This window comes from Hibiscus syriacus, unplaced genomic scaffold (assembly GCF_006381635.1).
Source record: "Hibiscus syriacus cultivar Baekdansim isolate YM2019G1 unplaced genomic scaffold, ASM638163v2 tig00111276_pilon, whole genome shotgun sequence".
In the NCBI taxonomy this organism is placed as follows: Eukaryota; Viridiplantae; Streptophyta; class Magnoliopsida; order Malvales; family Malvaceae; genus Hibiscus; species Hibiscus syriacus.
This window is the reverse complement of record NW_024063043.1, coordinates 1,434,087-1,457,900: the sequence shown is the minus strand read 5'-3', so window position 1 is coordinate 1,457,900 and position 23,814 is coordinate 1,434,087. Positions and strand designations below refer to the sequence as shown.

At 33.9% G+C, this 23,814-nt stretch overlaps 2 protein-coding genes and 1 pseudogene across 2 annotated transcripts; 2 read left to right on the top strand and 1 right to left on the bottom strand.

Annotated features, from left to right (window-relative positions):
- The first annotated feature begins 397 nt into the window (after positions 1 to 397).
- LOC120157766 lies at positions 398 to 2,987 on the top strand. Its single transcript, XM_039168794.1, has 2 exons — positions 398 to 591; positions 988 to 2,987. The coding sequence occupies exon 2, from the start codon at positions 1,290 to 1,292 to the stop codon at positions 2,805 to 2,807; it is 1,518 nt and encodes a 505-aa protein (XP_039024725.1). The 5' UTR covers positions 398 to 591; positions 988 to 1,289; the 3' UTR covers positions 2,808 to 2,987.
- Positions 2,988 to 4,591: 1,604 nt separating this feature from the next.
- On the top strand, positions 4,592 to 8,992 carry LOC120157762 (annotated as a pseudogene).
- A 9,004-nt stretch (positions 8,993 to 17,996) lies between these two features.
- LOC120157731 (enoyl-CoA delta isomerase 1, peroxisomal-like) lies at positions 17,997 to 18,985 on the bottom strand. The gene is made up of 2 exons (XM_039168777.1): positions 18,488 to 18,985; positions 17,997 to 18,307 (listed from the first exon to the last, which is right to left on the bottom strand). Exons 1-2 carry the CDS (start codon positions 18,931 to 18,933, stop codon positions 18,019 to 18,021), a joined length of 735 nt encoding a protein of 244 aa, XP_039024708.1. The 5' UTR covers positions 18,934 to 18,985; the 3' UTR covers positions 17,997 to 18,018.
- Positions 18,986 to 23,814: the final 4,829 nt, after the last annotated feature.

Genomic DNA, 23,814 nt, shown 5'->3' with positions numbered 1-23,814 from the left:
ATGAGGTCATTGTAATGTTGCTTGTGTGTTAGGAAAAATATTTTATAGATTTAATTGTACTTTTCAACTCAATCTATTTACTAATTATTTAAATTTAATACATTTAACAAATTAAAATTTTCAAATATACTTATTTTCTTTATTTTTAATTATAATCTAGTTCAATTATTTTATAATTTTAATAATTTTAAAATTTTAAAAATATACCCGACTGTGTTTTTTCCCCTTTAAAAATATATACATAAAATTAGTATTTTCACTTTTTAAGCAATTTCATTATATTTGTAAGGGGGTAAAAAAGATGTAGCACGTGTACGACACGTGATTCACATCGGTATATATGAAAAACTGTTCCATAGAGGGAGACGCCTCATTTGACCCTTGTTTTACGCTATTCTGTCCAGAAAACAAAAATTGCCGTCACCATTTCCGTTACCTAACGCCGTCAGTTCGAAACGGCGCCGATGTCTCGACCATTTCCTTATTCAGATCCGTCTCTTTAAACAGATTCCGTTCTCTCTCTCTCTCTCTCAAAGGGATCATAGTTTTCAAGCTCTCAATTTTCTCTGGATTCAAATCTTCTCCTTTTAGGTAATAATAATACGAGTCAATTTCTTTTTTCCTTCTCATCTTACTTTTTTAGGGTTAGGTTTTTTTTGTGTGTGTGTGAGATTGATTTGATTTCCTTTCAAATCTGCTCCCCTTTTGCGACTCTCACTTTTCTATTGGAATTTTATTGGATTCTGGTCCTTGTAGAATCACGGATTTGATTTTTTTTCACTTTATATTCTATTTGGTTTGATGGGTAAGAAAATCAATAGAAAATGGAAATTTCGAATCTTTAAATTTTTAGGGTATTTTAGATCTTAGATAATAAAAACATTAGCTTGATTCGACTCTGATATAATCACCCTTTTGATTATTTTGAATCTATTTTTATATGGAAAAATTGAGGTTGAATTGAGTATATGTGTATGCTTTTTTCAGGTTGGGTTTTTTTTGGTGTTAACAATGTTGCTGCCCTTGTTCGTATTCAGCTGTCGTTTGATTCTGATTGATTGATTGATGAAGCCTAGTGGATTTTGTTGTGCTCGGAATTGAATCATGAAGATTTTTATGAGATTTACCAGTGGTTTTGTGGATTGATTGGTTTATGAATATACTATTTGGCTCGTATTTTTCATTTGATTTATGAAGATATCTCTACAGGGAGCTTTTGTTTATTTTTAGGGTTTTTAAGTTTCAAACAGTGGAAAATAGGAAACAGTTAGTAGAGCAAGGAAAAAAGAATGGGGGAAGCTCTTCTTACTACTCTGTCAATGGAGGCTGATCACCCGTCTACACTTCTGTCTATGGATTCGGGTTCTTTTCTACCAGATGAATTGGAGAGAGAGATGAATCGATCTATGATGCTTTCTCGGCCACCCGATATCAATCTCCCGTTATCATCTGAACCGAGCCCACCTCCATTGGCATGGAACGATCCATGCGACATCTTAGATGTTAGCCTTGCACCCCAGATTTATGAGGCGGTTCTCAATGTCCCAAAAGTAGCTAAGAAGTGTATGAAGCGTCTTGACAGTGTATGGGGTGCTTGGTTTTTCTTTACTTTCTACTTCAAGCCTGTTTTAAATGGGAAGTCAAAATCTAAGGTAATCAGAGACAGCAATGGTTTGTCCAGTTATGACAAGTCAGACTTGCAGCTAGATTCGTTCTTGGTTCAGCATGACATGGAGAACATGTATATGTGGGTTTTCAAGGAAAGGTCCGAAAATGCACTTGGTAAGATGCAGTTGAGGAGTTACATGAATGGGCATTCTCGACAAGGAGAGCCCCCGTTTCCGTTTAGTGTTGGTAATGGTTTTGTTAGATCTCATAGAATGCAGAGAAAACACTACAGGGGTCTCTCTAATCCTCAGTGTTTACATGGGATTGAAGTTGTGGCGTCACCAAACCTCTCAAATCTTGATGATGAAGAGAAGAGGAGGTGGAGAGACCTTACCGGCAGGGATATTAACTTCTCTATGCCTCCTGAAGCAAGTGATTTTGCAGCTTGGAGGAATCTTACCAGCACAGAATTCGAGCTTGAGCGTCCCCCGGCTCTTTTAAAGGGTAATTTAAATTCCCACACTAGAAAGCTGCTTAACAGTACTGGTGTGAACTTATCAGCTCAGCAGATAGAACATAGCAACGGTAATGGGTTGGATTTATCACCTGTCTGTAATAAACGGAAAAAGGACTATTTCTGGAACGGAAATGATGAGGATCCGGGTTTACCAAATAATTTGTATTGTAATGGAGTTTTGGATATGAAAATCCACCCAGTTCATCTGACATGGATGAATGAATTTAGTGGGGTAATGAAGAATGTATACGGGCCTGTAACAGCAGCAAAAACAATATATGAAGATGATGAGAGCTTTCTGATCATTGTCAGCTTGCCATTTTCTGATCGTCAAAGGGTGAAAGTTACTTGGAGAAATACTCCCTCACATGGAATTGTAAAGATATCGTGTGTGAATACAGCTTGCATGCCACTCATTAAGAGGCATGATAGGACATTTAAGCTAACAGATCCAGCACCTGAGCACTGCCCTCCGGGGGAATTCGTCAGAGAAATTCCCCTTCCAGACCGCATTCCTGAAAATGCTAAACTGGAAGCATACCATGATGAGACCGGAACAATGCTCGAGATTATCGTGCCTAAGCAACGTGGAGGACCAGAAGAGCACGAGGTCCGTGTCTGCTTTCGTCCCTCCCCGTGGAGTGAGAGACCATTCATGGACCTAGAGGAATCTATATTGTGATACAGGTAGGGATGTTAGTGGTTGGTGCTTCATTGTTTCCTAACCTCATTCCATGAGGAAATCTATATGAATTATAACTGCATTTTTTATATCATATGTTTGTTTTTTGTCATACTGCGTGTAGTTGATTCATCGTAATTATTGACAATTCATCTTTATTGACATAATCATTCTTTTACATACATATAGGTCCTTGCATTTAATTTAAGTTGTGAATCATTGAATTAGAGTTTGGGGTTCTCTTGTTGAGTACTTGCTTCATGTGAAAGATGCATTTATGTATATCATAGCGGTACCCTTTTTTTTATATCAATTTGCATTTAGCTTATTAGAGGAACCGAAGTGTTGATTTTAGATTCGGTAAATTTCAACTACCTTACAAATAGGTTCGGTCGCATTAGATTAAGAGTCGCTCATTTCTTCACACTAAGGGATTGAAAATTCTGCATTTTCTCCGGTTTAACCAGTTGATTCCACACCATTTTTGCTCACATACCTAAATGATTGAAGCGAGTGGTGTTCTTCCTAAAATTTTAAGTTTGAACACGTATGTTTGCATGATATCAATTAGGGATGTTCATGGATGGTTAACCGTACCGTTTAGCCTAAGCGGTCGGTTAACAATTATAACGGTTATGAGATTTTTCTAACCGTAACCGAACTATTAAGAAACGATTAACCGTTAATGTTTAATTGTTATTAGCGGTTCGGTTACAGGTTAACTTATGGTTAACCTATTATAATTTTTTGTCAAAATTTTTTCATAACTCATTAAAAAAAATGTAGCACTTAACACATACTTACACCGGTGTAAGTGAATAAAACAAAAAGTGTAGCACTTAACACATACTACATCGGTGTAAGTGAATAAAATAAAAAAAGTGTAACACTTTACACATACTTACACCGATGTAAGTATGTACATCTTCTAATATCTTAGTACCTAAAATTAAATATATAATTAATTTGGTGTAAGTATGTTTCTATATTTTCAAAGAAATAAAAAATAAAAAATAATAAAATATATATATTAAGTTATTTGTATACAAATTTTATTAAAAATATATATAAATTATAAATAATAGAAACTTATATTAAGTTATTTATATTAAATTATTTATGTAAAAATATAATAAATTATAAATATAATCGTAAATTTAATTTATTGAAGGTTAACTGTTCATCAAAATCCGTAACCGTAACCTTAATTGTTAGTTATCATTTTTAGCGATTTGGTTAACCAAAACCGTTTAATATAACGGTTTAGTTAATTAACCTGCTAAATATAACGGTTATACTGGTTAACGGTTACAGTTAACGATTTCGGGTTTTTTTTAACACCCTTAATATCAATAGGTGATATCACTTTCGTTTATTTTTTTTCACTTTACCTTATTGATTTAAAAAATTAATATATGATCATTTTCGTTTTTATCTAATTAAGATATTATCACTGAGAGTTAATTGTCATTAGAATGTTGATGAGGAAGTTGATGTGGTAGTGGCTTTATAAAATTAAGGGTAAACTACAAAGTTGATTACTTTTATTTTAGTTTTATAAATAGTTACTCAATTCAAAAATTTTAATTTGTTGTCATTTTCGTTTCGTTTTAATCAAGACCTCATCACTTTCGTTTTATTTGAATTAACGATTTAATGATGGCACGTTAATAAAATGGTTAATTTTTGTTTTAACCCTTGAATTTTAGATAAAATTTAATTATGGATTTTTTTGTAAATCTAAAATAGATTAGGGACAAATTTGCCATTTACTATTTTTAAATATGTTTTTATTCTTAAATTACCTTTGCACCGCTCAACCCATCTCTAATCCGGCGACGAAACAGGGGCGACGATCTTTAAGCCCTTCCTTGAACGACGAAATTTTGGGACTAATAGTTTTCAGAGCAGACGTTCAAGACCCAAGCCAAAAGCTTTCATCTTGGAACGAAGACGATGACACTCCTTGTAACTGGATTGGTGTGAAATGTAACTCAAGGTCGAACCGTGTTACCGAGCTCAACCTAAACTGTTCTCTCTTTCGGGTCGGATCAGCAACTCAAGTTCTTGAGGAAACTTTCCTTAGCGAGGAAAAATCTCAGTGGAAGTATAAGCCTCGACTTGGCAAAGCTTGAAAGTATAAGAATCATAGATTGGAATGAGAATTATCTTTCGGGTTTTGTCTCTGATGATTTTTTTCAAGCAATGTGGGTCTGTGAGGTCCATTTTGTTGGCTAGTAATCGGTTATGGGGTAAGATCCTTCGAGTTTAGGCTCTTGTGCTACACTTGCTGCTGTTAACTTGTAATGGAACCAGTTTTCAGGGTCTTTGTGGTGGGATCTTGGGTTTGAGTGGTTTAAGGTCATTGGATTTGTCTGCCAACTTGTTGGAAGGTGAAATTCCACAAGGGATTGAAGCTTTGAACAATTTGAGATCCATTAATTTGAGAAAAATAGGTTCACTGGGCAGGTTCCTGATGGGATTGGGAGTTGTTTATTGTTGAAATCAATTGATTTCAGCATGAATTTACTTTCTGGGTCAGTTCCACAGACAATGCAAAAGCTTAGCCTTTGTAGTTATCTTAATTTGAGTATGAATTCATTTGGCGGAGAGGTTCATGTTAAGACTTTGGATATCTCTGTGAATAATTTTTCCGGTAAAATTTCTCTGTTAATAGTTTAACCGGAAGCTTGCCTGCGTCTATGGGAAGCAATGTGAATCTTCTCGCGTTGGACTTTAGCAAGAATTCGATGAGCGGTGATCTTCCTGGATGGATTTTCAAGACTGGTTCGAGTCAAGTATCACTTTCGGAGAATAAGCTTGGTGTCCCTTATGTTATAACAGTTGTGTATGGTTCTAATGATGGTGTGGTGAGAAGATTACTCTAGCAACATCTACGTGATCTAGCTGATAGCATTGGTTATTTTCCTTGGTGGAGGCGATTTTAATGTTACTCTCCATCCTTCTGAGAGTTCTGCTTCTGATCTTCTGGGTCCTTTCATTTCCTCTGATATGCGTGACTTCCAAGAGGTTGTTTCTAACCTCGATCTGATAGATCACCCTTTCTTTGGTCCCTCCTACACTTGGTACAACAAACAGATTAATTCTTTTCTTGCTAGAAAGCTAGACAGAGTTATTGTTAATTCTAATTGGATGAGAAGTTTTAAGACTTCTCATGTTGAATTTCTCGCCCCGGGTATTTCCGATCACTGCTTGGCTTTGGTTTGGCTTTCTAAAGAATTTCAAGCTAATCGTCCCAAGCCCTTTAAGTTTTTCAACTTCTGGGTTCAGCACCCTAACTTCTTGAATGTTGTTCGTCACTATTGGATGATTCCAACTTATGGAAATCCAATGCAATGCATGTTCTCTAAATTAAAGCAGTTGAAAGCTAACCTTAGAGATTTCAATCAATCTCACTTCAGTGACATTACTGCCAGGGTTCTCCAAAAGAAAACTGAACTGGAAATCCAACAGCTTAAAACTTTAAAAGGTGATGATGAAGTTGTTAAGGAAATCCAGCTGCAAGCTGATCTTAAGTCCCTTGAAGCTGCTGAAATTTTGTTTTTAAAACAAAAAACTAAGATGCAATGGCTTAAAGATGAAGATAAATGTTCCAAACTTTTCCATTCTGCTCTAGCCATAAAAAACAAAAGAGAAACCATTCGTATATTGGTTGATGACCAAGGAAATAGGCTGGAAACATTTGACTCTATGTCAGCAGAGGTGATAAGTTATTTCACCAACTTAATTGGTACTAAAGACCCTGAAGTGAAAACTCCTGACCCCTGCATGTTGAAAAACATTCTCCAATACTCTTTGCCTATGGAAAGTGTTGAAGATCTTATTAAGGAAGTTACTAACGATGAAATTAGAAACGCTTTCTTCTCTCAGGGAAATGACAAGTCTCCCGGTCCCGATGGCTATACTTCTTTTTTTTTCAAACAAGCTTGGCGTATTATTTCTGAGGATGTTATTGCTGCCATTAAACATTTCTTTCAAGAATCCTTCCTTCTTCCAGCCTTCAATGCTACCACCATAGCTTTGGTGCCTAAGGTTCCCAACCCAAGAAAAGTTAAAGACTTTAGACCAATATCCTGCTGCTCTGTGTTCTACAAAGCAATTTCAAAAATTCTGGTTTAAAGACTTCAGATTCTCATCTCTGATATTGTTTCTCTCAACCAAACCGCTTTTATAAAAGGGAGAAGTATTGTGGATAATACACTTCTAGCTCAAGAACTGGTCCGCGGGTACAATAGGAAAAATATCTCTCCTAGATGCTCTTTAAAGATTGACCTTCATAAAGCCTTTGACACACTGAATCGGGACTTCATTTCTACCATTTTACAAGCCATTGGTATGCCAAGTATTTTCATCAATTGGATTGAACTTTGCTTCTCTACTTCTAGATTCTCTATTTCCTTTAATGGGAGTCTTATTGGTTTCTTTAAGGGAGCTAAAGGCATTCGTCAAGGTGATCCCCTCTCTCCTCTGTTATTTGTTCTCTATGAACATTATCTCTAAACTCCTCAATTTAGCAGCTGCCAAAGGTATTTTTGGTTTCCATCCGAAATGTAAAAAAATTGGCCTCACACATCTTTCTTTTGTCGATGATCTTTTAATTTTTTGCAAAGGTACTGTTGATTCTGTTATTGGGGTTTCTAGTGTCCTTGATATATTTTATGAGATGTCTGGCCTTAAGATTAATGCTTCGAAATGTGACTTTATGCTGCTGGTATTCATTGTTCAATTCTGGAGGAAATCAAACTGCACACTGGGTTTAAAATTGGTAGATTCCTGTTGATATCTCAGAATTCCTCTTGTCACCAGGAAAATTACTGAAAGTGATTGTGTTGTTCTCTTTGATAACATTAGAGCAAGGTTAAATCATTGGTATAATAAATCTCTAAGCTATGCTGGAAGGCTGGAATTAATCAAAGCTGTCTTGTTCAGTATCACTAACTATTGGTGTAGGTAAATCTCTCTTCCTCATTCTGTCCTTAAAAAATTGAGCAACTTTTCTCACGTTTTTTCTGGAAAGGTGAGGATAAAGCTGCGAAAGGAGCTAGAGTGAGTTGGCAAAACATATGTCTTCTAAAATCTGAGGGAGGGCTTGGTCTTAAAGATTTGAAGACTTGGAATAAAGCTTGTATGATCCTCCATATCAAGAATATTCTAGCAGGCGAAGGTTCTCTATGGGTTGCATGGGTCAAACACTATGTCCTTAAAGGCAATAATTTTTGGAATTTTAATGTTCATCCCTCTTGTAGTTGGAATTTAAGGCGTATTTTTAAACTTAGAACCGAGGCTTCCTCAGTGTTGACTGCTGGAACTATGAAAGTTTCTACAATTTGGGATGCACTTCGTGATAACAGATCCCAAGTCCACTGGCAGAAAATTATCTGGTTTCCTTTGCACATTCCTAAGCACAGCTTGATTTCTTGGATGGCATTACTTGATAGACTTCCAACAAAAGTGAGACTTCACCAAATGGGGATTATCAATGAATTCCATTGCTTATTTTGCAACGATCCTTGGGAAACAAGGGAGCACTTGTTCCTCCATTGTCATATGGCGCAGCAATTATGGAATTCTGTTTTCACTCACACTGGTCTGCAACATTCCATAACCTCTTGGGTTGTTTTTTTTGCATGGGCAAGCTCTACTTGGAAAGGTAAATCTTTGTTAACTTTGATCTTTAAGCTTGCTCTTAATTCCCTCATCTATGTCCTATGGGAAGAAAGAAACAGGAGGCTCTTTCAAGGTCGCTGCAGAAACACTCAAAAGCTATTTACTGTCATTAAGGATGTGGTGCGATTCCAGCTGAGGGATAGGAACATAAATAGGAATGATAGCACTAATTTTACCCTTTGTACACTTTGGAATATAAACTGCTCTTAATTCTTTTGTATGTAAAATTTTTTTGGTAAACAGAACAATGTTGGTTTTGTAGCAGTTTCTGTTCTGGTTGTTGAACTTGTTCTTTGGATAATGAAGCTGATTATTTATCCAAAAAAATAGTTGAGTTAGCTTCACAAAAAACGTCGCTTCAAAAGATTCAAGTCTTGGATTTATCTCACAATTCGTTTTCGGGAGAGATAACGAATGGTATTGGGGCTTTAACTAGCTTGCAGTTCTTGAATCTGTCGAGGAACTCCATTGTCGCCCCTGTTTTGTCGTCGGATTAGGGATGGGGTCTGCGGTGAAGGGGGAATTAAGAAAAAAATATATTAAAAAATGGTAAATTGCAAACTTGTTCTCAAACTGCTTTAGACTTACAAAAAAGTCCATGATTAAATTTTATCTAAAGTTTCCAACGGTTAAAACAAAATTTAAACCATTTTATTAACGTGACACATCGTCAAATCGTTAAACCCTTAATGACCGTTTAGGGTAAGTGATCATATCTTAATTAAAACGAAACAAAAGTAACGTCGTTTTAATTAAAACAAAACGAAGGTGACAACGAATTAAATTCTTTTGAATCGAGTAACCATATGTTTATAAATTTAAAACAAAAGTGACCAACTTTATAGTTTACCCTAAAATTAAAAAGGTAAACTATATAAATAATCACTAATACTTGAATAAATTTTTGTTTTCTTACTAAAATTTAAAAAGTAACAAATTGATCGTCAAATAGATCCTTTTCGATTATCATAATTGTCGACAATATTCACGTAAAGCATCAATTCTCGGTTCTTCTCATCGATTTCATCCGAGACCGTGTGGATGTGTTGAAGATAAGGCTGCAGAATTCTTCGTTTATCGACTTTTCGAAATTTTAACACCAAATTTTTCTCTTGATTATTTGGTTTAGGTTGAGATGGAGGACGACTTTTAAAAATAGGGGAAACAAAAGTTATTCAAAAGTGATCATTTGTATAGTTTACTTTTTTTTTAATTTTATAAATTCATTGTGTCACATCATCAATCTGTTAAAGATCTAACAATAGTTAACCTTCAATTACCACATTTTAACTAAATAAAAACGAAATTATCATATATTATCATTTTTTTTGAAATTAGTGAATAAAATAGACAAAATATAAACGAAACTAATCAATAATATAATTTACCTTATAATTATCTCAAATTATGTTTTAAAAAATAAAAGTACTATTTAAAAAAATAGAAAGTGTATCGGGATAAGTTAAGCTGGATTTAGGCCTTAAATGTTAAAGTACGAGTACAACCCATATTTTAAAATGGGCTTAATTTTTTGTCCAACCCTATATATCTGACTTAATATTTTATCCAAACCTTATGACATTTAAGGTCTTTTAAGATTTTTTTGGCCCTATACGATAGGCGGGCGGATTATTTGGCCCAATAGATCACCCCATAAATTATTTTGGGATCTACGATATTTTCTACAGTGTAGTGTGAACTCATCATGGTATATAAGTTTTTTTTATTTCGGGCTTAATATTTTAATGTTTCCTTTAAAACTCGTCACCTCGAGGTGACGAGTTCCATTAATTTTTTTTTCAAGATTATTAAGTGAATTTTTTTAAAACGAGGCGACGAGTTCCTTAGGTTTAAAATTTTATAGCCGTTTTAGATTTGAAAAATAGCCATCACCTTGAGGTGACCAGTTCCAACGTTAATTTTCTAAAATTTTAACTATAAATGGGAGTTAGGTTAGTTGATAGAGTTATAGGAGAAACAAAAATGCACTTGTGGGAAGAATATTTCAAGCAATTTTCGGAAGATCATCTTTGGTCTGATTACTCTTAAGATGATTTGGATTCAAGCTTGTCTTCAGATGAGGAGTGGGTGAAAGAATCAATAAAGTATATTCTTGATCAACATAAGGAGTTGAAGAGGGAGGAGGAGAAGAAGAATAAGAAAAATAAGGAGAAGGAGAAAAAGGAGAAGGAGAAGGAGAAGAATGAAGAGTTAGCAAGGCGACGCAGTAAACGACTCATTGAAAGGAATGACAATAAGAAAAATAATGTAAAAATTAAGAAGAAAAATGTTTATTTTATTGAGAAAATGTTTTAAATAAATATATGATTTGACTTTAGTTCAGCGTTATAGTTTGCAATTATATATGAAACGTAAAAGACTGAAAAATTATCATTGATATTTATAAAATCGGTATAAATACAATTACAAAGAATTTATTGGCTTGCTCGATATCTTGGGAGATGAGAACAATGCTTCCTATTGTGGCCTTCACCTCTACAATGACCACATATCTTCAACAGACCTTGCTCTCTTTGAGGGTAATCCATATCAGTATTAATTTGAGTAGATTCAGGACGACCCTTCAACTTCATGTGTAATTACGGATTGGGCAACCATTCTTCAGAGATAGTAGGTGGCCAATATGCATCGTTCAAGAGGTACTTGAACTCGCAATTATATATGTTGTGCATAGTATGCAAGCTATAACAATCATCAGCGTAAATGTATGGGTTTACATTCACATGCATACATGTAGCAACAACATGAACACATGGGTATCTGAAGGCTTGAAATCGACCACAATCACACTATCTTCTATTCAGATTACCAGTGTGGTGGCGGAAATCCCACATTCATGTGGTCAAACAAGTGATTGGACAATATAATTAATTAGATTCCATTTTGGCGAAATTACGAACATGCATTGATGTTGCATGATGTTGATTTTTTGTTCATTGATTTCTCTAGATCTGGAGCCCAATTTTTCCTTCGTTGAGCATTTCCTCTACCTAGGCACTTTTGTCTGCCCAAACATTAACCAACTTGAAGTATGTATCTCGAACAATACTTGTCACCGGAAGATGTCTAATCTCTTTAATGCTGAATTGATACACTCGATAAGATTGGTTGTCATACGACCGTAACGTCGACCTTGATCGTCGTATGACTGTGCCCATCTTTCCCGAGGTATCTCAGCTACAAAGTTATACACCTCTTCTCCATACTTTCTCAAATTTTCCAGTCTTGGACGGAATCTTGGTTGCAGTAATGCATAGCCTGTAAAAATGGTTAAGTGTAAGTATAATAATTTTAAACAAAGACCAAGACCAAAAAATGAAAGGTGAAACCGAATAAGTTACCCATGCTGATAATCTCTTTCTTTATCTTCTTATTCTTGAACCTCGTCATAGCATTTGAAGAAATATGGAGTATGCAATACGCATGGAATGCATAAGGAGGCTATCACATATATCCCGGTCTATCAATCGTGGCCAACAACCCAGGCGAACAGTCTGAGATCATACAAACCACATCTTAGGTGACAACATGGGATCACAAGTTTAATAGAAATAAATTTCATGTTTCCTTGAACTCATTTTTTTACAATGGAAAAGGCAATGGGGAAGATGTTTCTGTCACCATCTTGTGCAATTGTTACCATAAGGACGTGTTTGTATAAGCCATACAAAAAGTGTCATCCACTTGAACCATCTGTTTGTAATAACGAAAGACTTCAATTTGTGACTTGAAAGCCTAGAAAAAGCCTCCGAAAACTCTCTTCACAGGGATAACTTGTCCATCAAATGTGGTTGCAGGATAAGTGTAAGAGCGAACAATGGTCCCTGAGATAAAATATTTCATCGCGTGCAACAGAAAGGGTAGCTTATTGTAATACTGATCACAATCACCGTAGAGTAGTTTTCATAGCTTTCTGTTTGACCATACAAGACTTGTAATAAGATGAAATATAACCAAATGTATTCCATATTGATGCCACGATCATTGATACCGGGATTCTCGGATTTTTCTTGAGCAATAATTTTACGTAAGCACATATGATATCAGATTCTAAGTGCTTGTGGTCTTGAGGATAAGAGTTTAACGTGCAACTGTGTTGGTTGTGGTACCTTATGACTTTTCATGACATCTTTCGCTGTAGGTATGAGATTCGTATCCTCCACTTGCAGTCGATGTTGTTGTTAATACATCTAACAAAATATGTCTTATGGTCAGACTTCACACAGTGAATTTTATATGAGCTTTTATACAAAACTCCTTCACAACCTCTTGCGCATCCTTCTTACTCCCAAATTATAACCCAATTCCAAGCTCCGTCGATCTTTCATTCGAGGTCCCCCAATGGGCTGCGCATATATAGGGCATATCAAGAATATCAAGATTCCTCATAGCATCATAGTTTATTGTTTATCTCATGCATTGCAACTGCATGAAGATATTGAGGCATCCAGGGGTGCGAACTTTTTGCTTGCATGGCTATTGGTGGATATACCTAAACTAGCGGAGAATTTTGCATTGCTTGTCCACGAGAAACAATTACCTCCCAGACACAACCTCTATGTCAAAGGCTTATCCATCTGACGCAACCTCAGCGATATCAGATTCATCAATTATTGGTGTGTCATCGATCATCGTAAGCGGAACAAAAGTTTCATCATCCTCGCTAAAATCATTAATGATTTCACCAAATCACCCGACGATGTTATATAATGGTCTTACTTCTGCGGTCACCGGTGCAATATTTGAGTAAGTAAGAATATCTACACTTTCGACAATAATCTCAATCATTAAATTACTGAAAGATTGGTGAAGATAAACCATAACAACTACATCGTCATCATCATCGAATATGATTACTCTATATTTCAGCGGAGTCTCTGAAATGATGTGTCGATAACTCAAACTTGAAACTAAAACTCTGATTTTGGTTTTGATTTTCATATTCATTTTCCCATGAGTTATATTTGTCGTGAACATCATGTTCACGGGACTCTGTGACATGAATTAAACACCATCTTCAACTTTATACTTGGCCATTTGGGTGGATGATTACGAAAAACTTGTTTGCCATATCTTCAGAGAGAGATTGATTTTTTCTTGTTCAAAACAATTGCAACAAAATAACAAGGCTTGTGAAGATTCATTAGAACTGAGCCAATTTAAAACAAATACCCTCAATAATTACCATCCAACAACTCTCCAGTGAAATGTCATCTCAATCTTCAATCTTTCAGCTACATTTTAGATGTCATTTATTGCAACAATAATGCACCGTTTCAACTACTTTTCAGATGTCATTTAATGCATAATTCAAGAAACTATTCAGAAAACGGGTCAAAATAGTGTTGCATTATCATCTTCTGCAACTTCTCAGTGATATATCAACTCAAATCAGAAAAAAATTTCAGTGTTGAATTGTCACTTCAAATCATAAAAAAGTGTAGTTTAACCAAGCCACATTATTCACTGCTTCAACTACTTTTCGATGCTCAATTAATACATCGTTTCAGCTACTTTTCAGAGGTCATTTATTGCAGCAATAATACATCGTTTCACCTACTTTTCAAATGCAATTTAATGCAGAATTCAAGCAACTATTCAGAAAACGGGTGAAAATAATGTTGCATTATCATCTTTTGCAACTTCTTAGTGATATATCAACTCAAATAAAAAAACTTTTCATTGTTTAATTGTCACTTCAAATCATAAAAAATATGTATTTTAACCAGACCAAATTATTCACTTATTCAAATACTTTTCATAGGTCATTTATTGCAGCAATAATGCATCGTTTCAGCTACTTTTTAGATGTAATTTATTACAAAAATAATATACTGTTTTAGCTACTTTTTAGAGGTCATTTAATGCAGAATTCAAGCATTTGTTCAGAAAACAAGTGAAATAGTGGTGCATTAACATCTTCAGCAACTATTAATATGTGTGAGTTGAAAGCCATTTAATTTAACTATGATATTGAAGCCAAAAAAAACTATAAAACCTTCAATCTTTCACTTCCAAAGCTTGAGTTTTTTTCAAACATGTCAACTATTTGTGCAACTGTTTTTTACGATTGCAAATCTAAAACCAAGTGTTTCCCAAAAAATATCTAACTACATGAGTTGAAGTTCAGTAGAGAAACAAGAGTTTTACTAGGAAGTAGTAGAAGAGTATCTTCCATATATTATAAATTTCTAGTATCATGCACGAGGTTTCATCTAAGCGATTATGTAGACATTGCTGGCATGATTGAGATATATTCCTATCATTATTTTTCTAATATTGATTTGTTTGTAGGGTTTGATGATATCGACCTTGCTTGTACCATTTAGGATGTTGCTTCCAGCTCGAATGTCCCATCAACTCAGACAAATGACCAAGAAAAAAAACATAGATGATGGAGACCCAGAAGCATGGTTCAAATTCGTATGTGAATGACAACAACAAAAAGAATGGGAAATTGAAGAACTTAGTAATACTTCTAACAAGTCTACTGATTAAGAATATTAAAACTTCTTAATCAATATTGCTATGTTAATGATTTTATTTAATATTTATGGTGTTCGTAAGATTAGTTCTATTTACGTCCTCATGCTAATCTTCTAAGTTTGTATTTTTTTCTTTTCAGCATAGTCAACCATATTTTGGAGAGCAAAAAAAAGGGGGTGAAACTCGTCACCTCGAGGTGAGGAGTTCCAAAGGAAATATTAAAATATTAGGAACGGAATAAAAAAATTTATATCTCATTGAACTTGTCACCTCGAGGTGTCGAGTTCACCATGTACTGTAGAAAATACAATAGATCCCAAAATAATTTATGGAATGCCTTATTGGGCCAAATAACCCGCCTGCCGCATTGGGAAAAAACCCACTTTCAAACTATGACAAATAATCTAAGCTTTGAACATGTCCGTTCCACAGTTAAATAGCTAATAGTAGGATCATATGATAATTTTAGAGTAAATTACATGATTGATCATTTTTGTTTTACACTCTTTTTCTCACTAAATTAAAAAATATAATATTCGATCACTTTAGTTTTTATTTAATTAAGACGTGATTACTTTTATTTAATTTTTTTACTAACGACAGTCAAAATTTTCAGTGACTAGATATTTCAAAGTCGATAAGATAAATGATCACGTTTTATTTAAATAAAAATGAATATAATCACATCTTAATGAAATAAAAATGAAAGTGATTAAATATTATGGTTTTAAATTAAGTGACGAAAAGTGTTCAAAATTTAAACGAAAGTGACAAATCCTATAATTTACCTTAATTTTTAAAATTTAACCTATTTTTTAACTGGAATAATGACAAATTTAATCTTCATTTTTTATTTTATTATTAATTTAGTCTTTGAATTATAAAAAATCAAAATAATAAGGCCAGGAAAAAATAGGGCGTTTTTTTAATTTTATTTTTATAGGACTTATGGTTATTCAACGAAAAATTATATTTATTATAAAAGCACGTTCAAGATTGGCAAATGATCCTAGTTGAGCATCATCAATCATCAACGCATAATAAAAATAGTTGTAGTAAAGCCGGAATCGCCTTAAAATATGGTAACAGTTTCTGTGGCTGCTGATATTCGAGCCAAGGCTTCCACGGACACAACGTGACTTTCTTACCACCAAACTACAAGCACAAGCTGTCTAAAAGTGCAAAGATTATATTCCTATACATAATGATAACTTTACAACTCTAGTATATTACATGTGCCTTCGGTAAACAGTCAACCAGGGGTGTCTGCTCACTAAATTAGGACATAATAATTAAAACGAGTATCTGGTTTTCTGACACCCCTGATTGGTTTTGTGTTTAAAATAAAAATAAAGAATTGTGTTAAATCTTTCTTTTATGTAATATATTAATGATGAAATGAGTAATTGTAGTAAAAAAATTGATTTGATTTTATGTGCCGTCTTTTGGTTACTTCATGTAGGTGTGTACTCTCAAACTTCTATTACTCCATATAATAACCAAAAGGGTTTTTTTTTTAAATCAAAGAGCTGCATGGTTTTTAGCATAAACAAAAATACATTTGTGGTCTCATCAAAAGATCCCTCGGAAATTTTAAGATATGAAAGTACAAAGCCTAATGCCAAGATAAAACGTAAAAATTACTGTTTTTGAAAAGATTTTTTAAAAAGAAAATTAAATAGAAGCGGTTATGGTAGTAGCCCTTTTAATGAGTATTTTATGTGGCTACAAATGGTCTGTCCTCACTTCGAAAATTACGGAGGCCGTGATAGAATACGTCATTATATTAAAAACCTCTATTAGATATTATTAGATTAGTTAGAAAAATAATCTCAAATAGTTTATTTAGGATTATATCGCGTTCTATAAAACATGTTTAATGTACCTTACGTTTTATACGGTGAATGATCTATCAATTTTTTTAGATAAAATTATTTAATGTTAGATAAAGATAATAATAAATGTATAAAACTTATTTTTTTGTAAAACGTAAAATTTTATTTTATTTTCCACAAAATACGAAGTATCTTACATGTATAGTTTAGGGTTATCTTTCTAACCAATATGACATAAGTTTATTTCTAAAAAAATATTTAAAGAGAGTTTATATTTATAATAACGCCGTGATAGAAACAAACTTATTAGCCACCATCATTGAATTCACCGAAAAAATGCATAGTAAATATTAAAAGAATTTGCTACTTTCTTTTAATACTCTAGAATATTTTAAGATAATATAATTTAAAAATTTTAATTTAGTAAAATATATATTAATTTTGAAGATATAATTATTTAAATTTTAAATTTTTTTTGGAGAATAATATTTTCTTCTACTATTAAACCTATTTGTTTTTTGTTATAGAAAGTCACTATTTTTGTTAGAAATAGAAAATATTAGAAATTACAATGAAGATTTACCATAATAATCGTAAACCTAAAATATAACTATGATATTTTTCTATTATTATTGAGATAAAACTAGCTACCTAGATCACATAAGGACCAAAGAAGGAAAATGTTAAAAAAAACCTAATCAAAAAGTTCGAACAAAATAAAGATACGAACAAATCTAATTGTATTGATAAACGAACCATAAAAGAGGATGAAGTTACTGAAAGACCTCTGACAAATCGTAAATCAGAGTCGTGTTACATTAGAAAATTATCCACGAACGCAAAACGCGTATCCAAATCAATCCGAAGGTCCAAAATATGAAAGACCAACATGATAACAAATAAACACCATCTTGATCAGTCGTGACGATGTCAAAACTAACCCTAAAAAAAAAAGAAAAACGAAAACAAATGCCAAACAACTGAAAACTGTCAAAAAACAAAGATAAACGTGTCACAAAGATAAATATAAACGTATCACAAAGGTAAATATAAACGTATCACAAAGACAAAATTATTTTTACTATAAAACTAAAAAGAAATGTATAACCGACAATCCACAACTAATATCAAAACTAGAATCGCTACTGATTAAATAAAAGATAAAAGTAACACCACGGTTGTTACATTTTGGATGTTGCAATTGCAACATTCTTAGCATCATCTGTAGTTTCATCAAATCCAAGCTTATCTAAAATCTCTGTATAAAGCTGCTTTCTGTTTTCACTATAAACTTGGCCGTCCCACCCCTTATTAACTAATTTCTCCCCTAATTCCAGCGCCCCTTCCGTCGTCGTCTCCGCTGTCTCGAACGCAGCGTCGATAATTCCACTCTCTACAGCTTGCTCCGCCGTTAATTTCCTCGCTTTCAGCACCACGTCTCGTCGTACTCTGGAGTCACCAATTTTGCATCTGAAATCAATAAACTGGTAATGAATGTTTGAATAAAGAAATCCAAATCCAAATCTTGACTGAATCTTATTTGCTTCTGGAAGAAAAACCTATAATTTTACTTTAAAAAATTTCGAAAATGACATAAAAATTCAACCGAGATGTCGAAAGAAAGATGAGATTTTCTGAAGTAATAATCACCTTATGACGGCCATGAACCAAGCCGAAATCTTCAGCCCGATATCCATTTCACTCATATACAAAAACCCTCGATCTTTCCTCATAACAGTATAATCATGGCAAAGAGCAAAGATCATTCCGGCCGCGCAAGCGTGGCCAGTGATGGCGGCGACGGTAGGCATGGGAAAGGAAAGTAGGTCGGCGACGAGATCTCGGAGGTTGGAAGACAATAAACGGATCTTGTCGGGTGAAGAGCCTGCCCAGGCGAGATCATAGCCGTTGGAGAAGAACTTGCCGTGAGCAGTGGTGATGAGAACAGAACCGGAAAGTGAGTTTGAGTCGGAGCGGATTCGGCTAAGTGCTGACCGGATCGCGTCAACTCGGGTCGGGTTTAAGCGGTGTTCGTCTTCGCCGGTCAACGTTAAAATGAAGAGCTTACCTCGCTTCTCTAATTTGTAGACCTCCATATCTTTCTTTCCGATGAACAAAATGATAAACTCTTCTATTCCCCTTTTCTATACCATTTATTATATACTTTTAAACTTAGGATTAATAAAAAATGTCTAAATTATAATTTTTTTCTTCGATAAATTATGCTAGTAGTCCCCTTTATTTTTAGTGTAATCAATTTTGGTAACTAATTTTTTTAAAATTAAATGCGCTTGGTCCATTACGCTATCCATGGTTTTCAGAATCGGATCGGTTAGCGAACCGGCCATGCTACCGGTTCATTGGTTCAACCGGTCGAACCGGTCCGACCAGTCGGAAGATCCGGACGACATCATAATTATTTAAAAAATTAAATAAAAAATACTAAAAATATTTAATAAAAAATATTTTTTTATATCACAAGTTATATTCAAAACAAGTCATAACATATATAAGTTAAAAACCATAAAATCAAGTGAAACAAAATGATTCAAATTAACTACAACATAATATTTAAGGTAAAACATATTAAATAATAAATATAATTATATAACTATAATCAAAAAATAAATTTGGGGCTAAAAAAATCATAACAAAATGATATTGTTTGGTTTAATTGTTTTTAAAACAATCCCACATGGTTAATAAACATAGAAGAGCATCCCAAAAGTCTAAAGAGTAAAAATATGAGAACAAAATAATCCCACATAGCTAAGAAACATAGAAGAGCATTCCAACTAACTTCTATAAATAATAGAGATAATTTGACATTCAAAATCATGGAGCCTTTTGGTGAGCATTGAGTAAACTATTTTTTCACTTCAATCAAACTCGAATTTTAGGCTTCAATTGAGCTTCTAATTTTTTTTTTGAGTTCAAGCCTTTTTGAGTTCAAGTTTCAATATTATATTTCGAGTTCGAGTTGAACTTGATAATTTTTAGCTCGTGAGTTTGAGTCGAGTTGAGCTTACTTTTAAAGTTTTCAAGTTCGAGTCAAGCTCAGCAATACTCGAGTTCGACTTGGCTCGTTTAACAAACGACGTCGTTTGGTTTAATTTTTAAAAAAACAAAACAAAATTGGCGGTTTTTTTCAGTTTTCAGTCGGTTCGGTTCGAACAGTTCAGCGGTTCTGGTCGGTTTACTAGTAGCGGTTCAACTGGTGTAGATTGAACCGGACTAGGCAGCGATTCCCGGTTGAACCGGTCGATCCGGTCCGATTTTCAAAACACTAACGTTATCGATCCGTTCGGTTTAAATCTCTCGATCGTTAACGTTTATTAACCTATTAATCGAAGTCTGAGTTGATAATTAAAAAATAAAAATAAAAATAATCCACGTGTAACTCATGTCCTTCTTCTTCACCACCATAATCACTCATGGGTCTTCTTCTTTTTCTTCTCACCAAAAACAGTTTAGTTTCGCACACAAATCTTTCTAGCTTCTCACATCTCTTTCTTTGTCTAACAACTTCATCGCCAAAAAGTTTATTCTTTCTTTGTTTCCCTCCCATGGCTTCTTCAAGTGAAGGAAACTACAGAGGAGTGAGGAAGAGGCCATTGGGAAGGTACGCCGCTGAAATACACAACCCATGGAAGAAAACGCGAGTTTAGTTGTGTACATTTGACACATTGGAAGAAGCTGCATTAGCTTATGCCGCCGCCGTTCAATCCCTCCGCGGTTCCAAAGCTAAAACCAACTTTCCCACCAACCCATCATCTGTACTGTCGCCGCCTACTCTCTCTGTAGATCTCAACCTCGCCTCTCATTGTCGTTGGCCTTTAGCTTCAGCTCACCATAACCATCATCACTGTTTAGTTTCCATGGGCAAGTTTATGGCTTTATGCAAACTGGGGATATCAAAGAAATGTTGTCGATGGGACTATCTTTTTACATAAGATAATAATGGTTTATGCAAATGGGGGTTACCATTGTTTTCATCTCTACGTGCAAAATGGTGTCATCGGAAAAACCAGGGACGTTAATCCCACTGTTACGCGCCTTTGCCAAGGTCCCATTCCGGTGGGAAGATTTTGTTGAGTTTTCCAAACCGGCCACTCTGCAATGATTTTCAATAGAAATTCCAGACACCAATAAAGCAACAAAGCTTGAATTAACTAACTTACTGGTAAAAGGAAAAGAGACCAAGCATCCACTGCCAAGTCAAACAATTAAACAAGCATCGAGGATGTAGGGTAAGACCTGACATCTTTTCAAGGCAATTGTAAGAATGTTAGGAAAATAGACTAATGCAAAAAAAGCATTACACTAACCGAAAAATATTAAATAAAATATTTTAACAAAGAATCGATTAACTGTGTCGTAGTATTAACTACTGTCTTAGAAGTGAATTCGCCTCAATGTGTGTAATCGCTACAATGGACGAATGACCATCTAAAGTTAGCACGGCTCACTAAATTTCGTACACTCTAAAGATGAAGTAGACTCCAATAGTACTACTCTTCTCTCAACTTAAAACAACTCTATGAGAGTGTTTACTTTTTCTAAAGTAAACAAATGCTATTTTGGAATGTAAAAGGAAAGATATTGCTCGGGGTAAAATCATCATTTTAAAAGCACAATTTAAGGCTATTTAAAATAGAATTAAATAGCATTTAAAATTATGTTACAATTGAGCATTAACCAACAATCCCCCACAAATGTGAAATATTTTTTTCGTAAAAATAAGAACATTGGAGACAAAACACGAGAAGAGCACTAACAAGATTAATTGTTTAAGCAGTAGTGAACGTATCTGAAACTAGTACATAATGATAATGAATAATTATTCTCTTAGATAAGTGAACGAATCTTGAATTTTCCAAGATTAGGGTGAACTCATAAGACACAACTAATTCCGTCATCCATATAATTCCTCGATGAGTCTACAAAGAGTATATACAAGAGTGTATATATGTTTAGACCTATTTCCTTAGGATTCTAGTAAGTGTACTAGAAAAATAGCCCAATATTTTTTTATAGAAGGTGGTTAATCCTTCTCACTTACATAGTTTATTGTATTAGGTTTATGTCAATATAAACCACCCAAACTGGGCTATTAAATAATTAAGAGATTTTTCAATAGCTCATCCTCATAATGGGTATAGTGAATTTCTTCAAGTTCATATTAAATGAACCACCCAAACTTTGGGATAAGAAATCATTAAGAATAAATATTCAACCTCATTAATTGGTGAATTCAATATGTCATTTTCACTAGGAACTCTCAAACACTTGAGTTTGAATTCATTAAGAGTTTTAATAAAACTCATTCTCTCTAGTTGTAAGTTCATTTAGTCCTACGCGATTAGAACTATCCACTCAATACCGGGTTATGAACTTATTAAGAATATATATTCAACCAAAAAATCGGTAAATTCATCAAATCTTTCTCACTAAGACCACACAAAGCATGGGCTATGAATTTATTAAGAGCAATTAAGCTCATCCTGTATATGTATATTATTCGTCATAGGGATAGGTAGGTATAAATGTACACTATTAGTCTTTCCATGGGTTCATTTGACCACATTGAACTTAGATAACTAAGTTGGGTATCCACCATGAATTCCTCAACCAATGGACTTTAAACTCATCCCCTCAACGAATCAAGAACCATTTTCCGACTTTAACTTTTAGTAAGCGGATCAATTAGGTTCCTCTCTGATTTTAATCATCATTTTAAGACACCCCACATTTTTAACATTTTAAGATAGAAATAAATCAATAAGTGTCTTGGATAATGTGCAAACAAATTCTCTTGCACATTTACTCATTCATACTTGAGTGAAGTTTGTTATTAGTTTTAACTATAAAACTATGTTTTAACAAACTCAAATATTGTTTACAGATGATTATACTATCAAAATTTGAGAAGTTACAAATCAATAAGATTAATATTCATAATCTCAAACGATTATGAAATTCTTTATATCTTATTTTAGTCCTCTATGACTTTGTTCATTCAAATGAATTTCAGTTTTTCCTAGTCCTTCATAAGAAGTGTTTAGGGAATTATGAATATTATGGGGAGTTTTTCAACTTTTCCTTATAGCAGGAAAATTATCTCGAATATTTCACAAAAAGATTTCAACAACTCCTTAGGATAGACAACTTCTTTCATTTTCTCTATTTAGGAGTATACTTAAAGGCCACAAATCATCCTTTTAGTAGCACTAATGTCTATCACTTTTTCATTCATAATATTTAATATATTAGCCTTAAAGAAACCATCACATATTTTATATACTTTGTGTTGAAAACATTTTGATATTTCGATATAACAAATTAAGTTAAATGAATTTTAAGATTTTCCAAATGATTTTCTAAGTATATTCGATATAATTATTCGAATATCAAAACATTACTCCAAATATTTCAAAAATAATTTTTAATCCTTACTTAAGTGTAAAATTAAGTTTTAATTTTAAATCAATTTCAAAATAATCTTTTAAAGTATTTCGAACCATTTCAAAGCCAAAAATTCCAGATTGCTCAGAGGGAACCGATTCCCCCCCAAGGGGGTACCGATTCCCCCTGAACGGTTTGGCTCTGAGATTTCCAGAATGCTCGGAGGGAACCGATTCCTCCATAGGGGGTACCGATTCCCCCTGTTCAACGGTCGAAATATTTGAATTTTACACTTAGGGAACCGATTCCTTATGAGGGGGAACCGATTCCCCCCACGCTCCAAGCTGTTTTATTAATTGCTTTCACACTAAAACGGCTATATGATCTTCATTAATTATCCCCAACGTTCAGAAGTGATTCAAGGTGTATTTAAACAAGTTCTGAAGCCCTTGATCAACAAGAAATCATAGAGAAACAAGAGAGAAAGCATCAAACACCAAGTTTGTGCAAATCAAGCCAATTTTCCTTTCAATATTCATTTTGCTTTCAAGAACACCATTTGTGCTCATTTG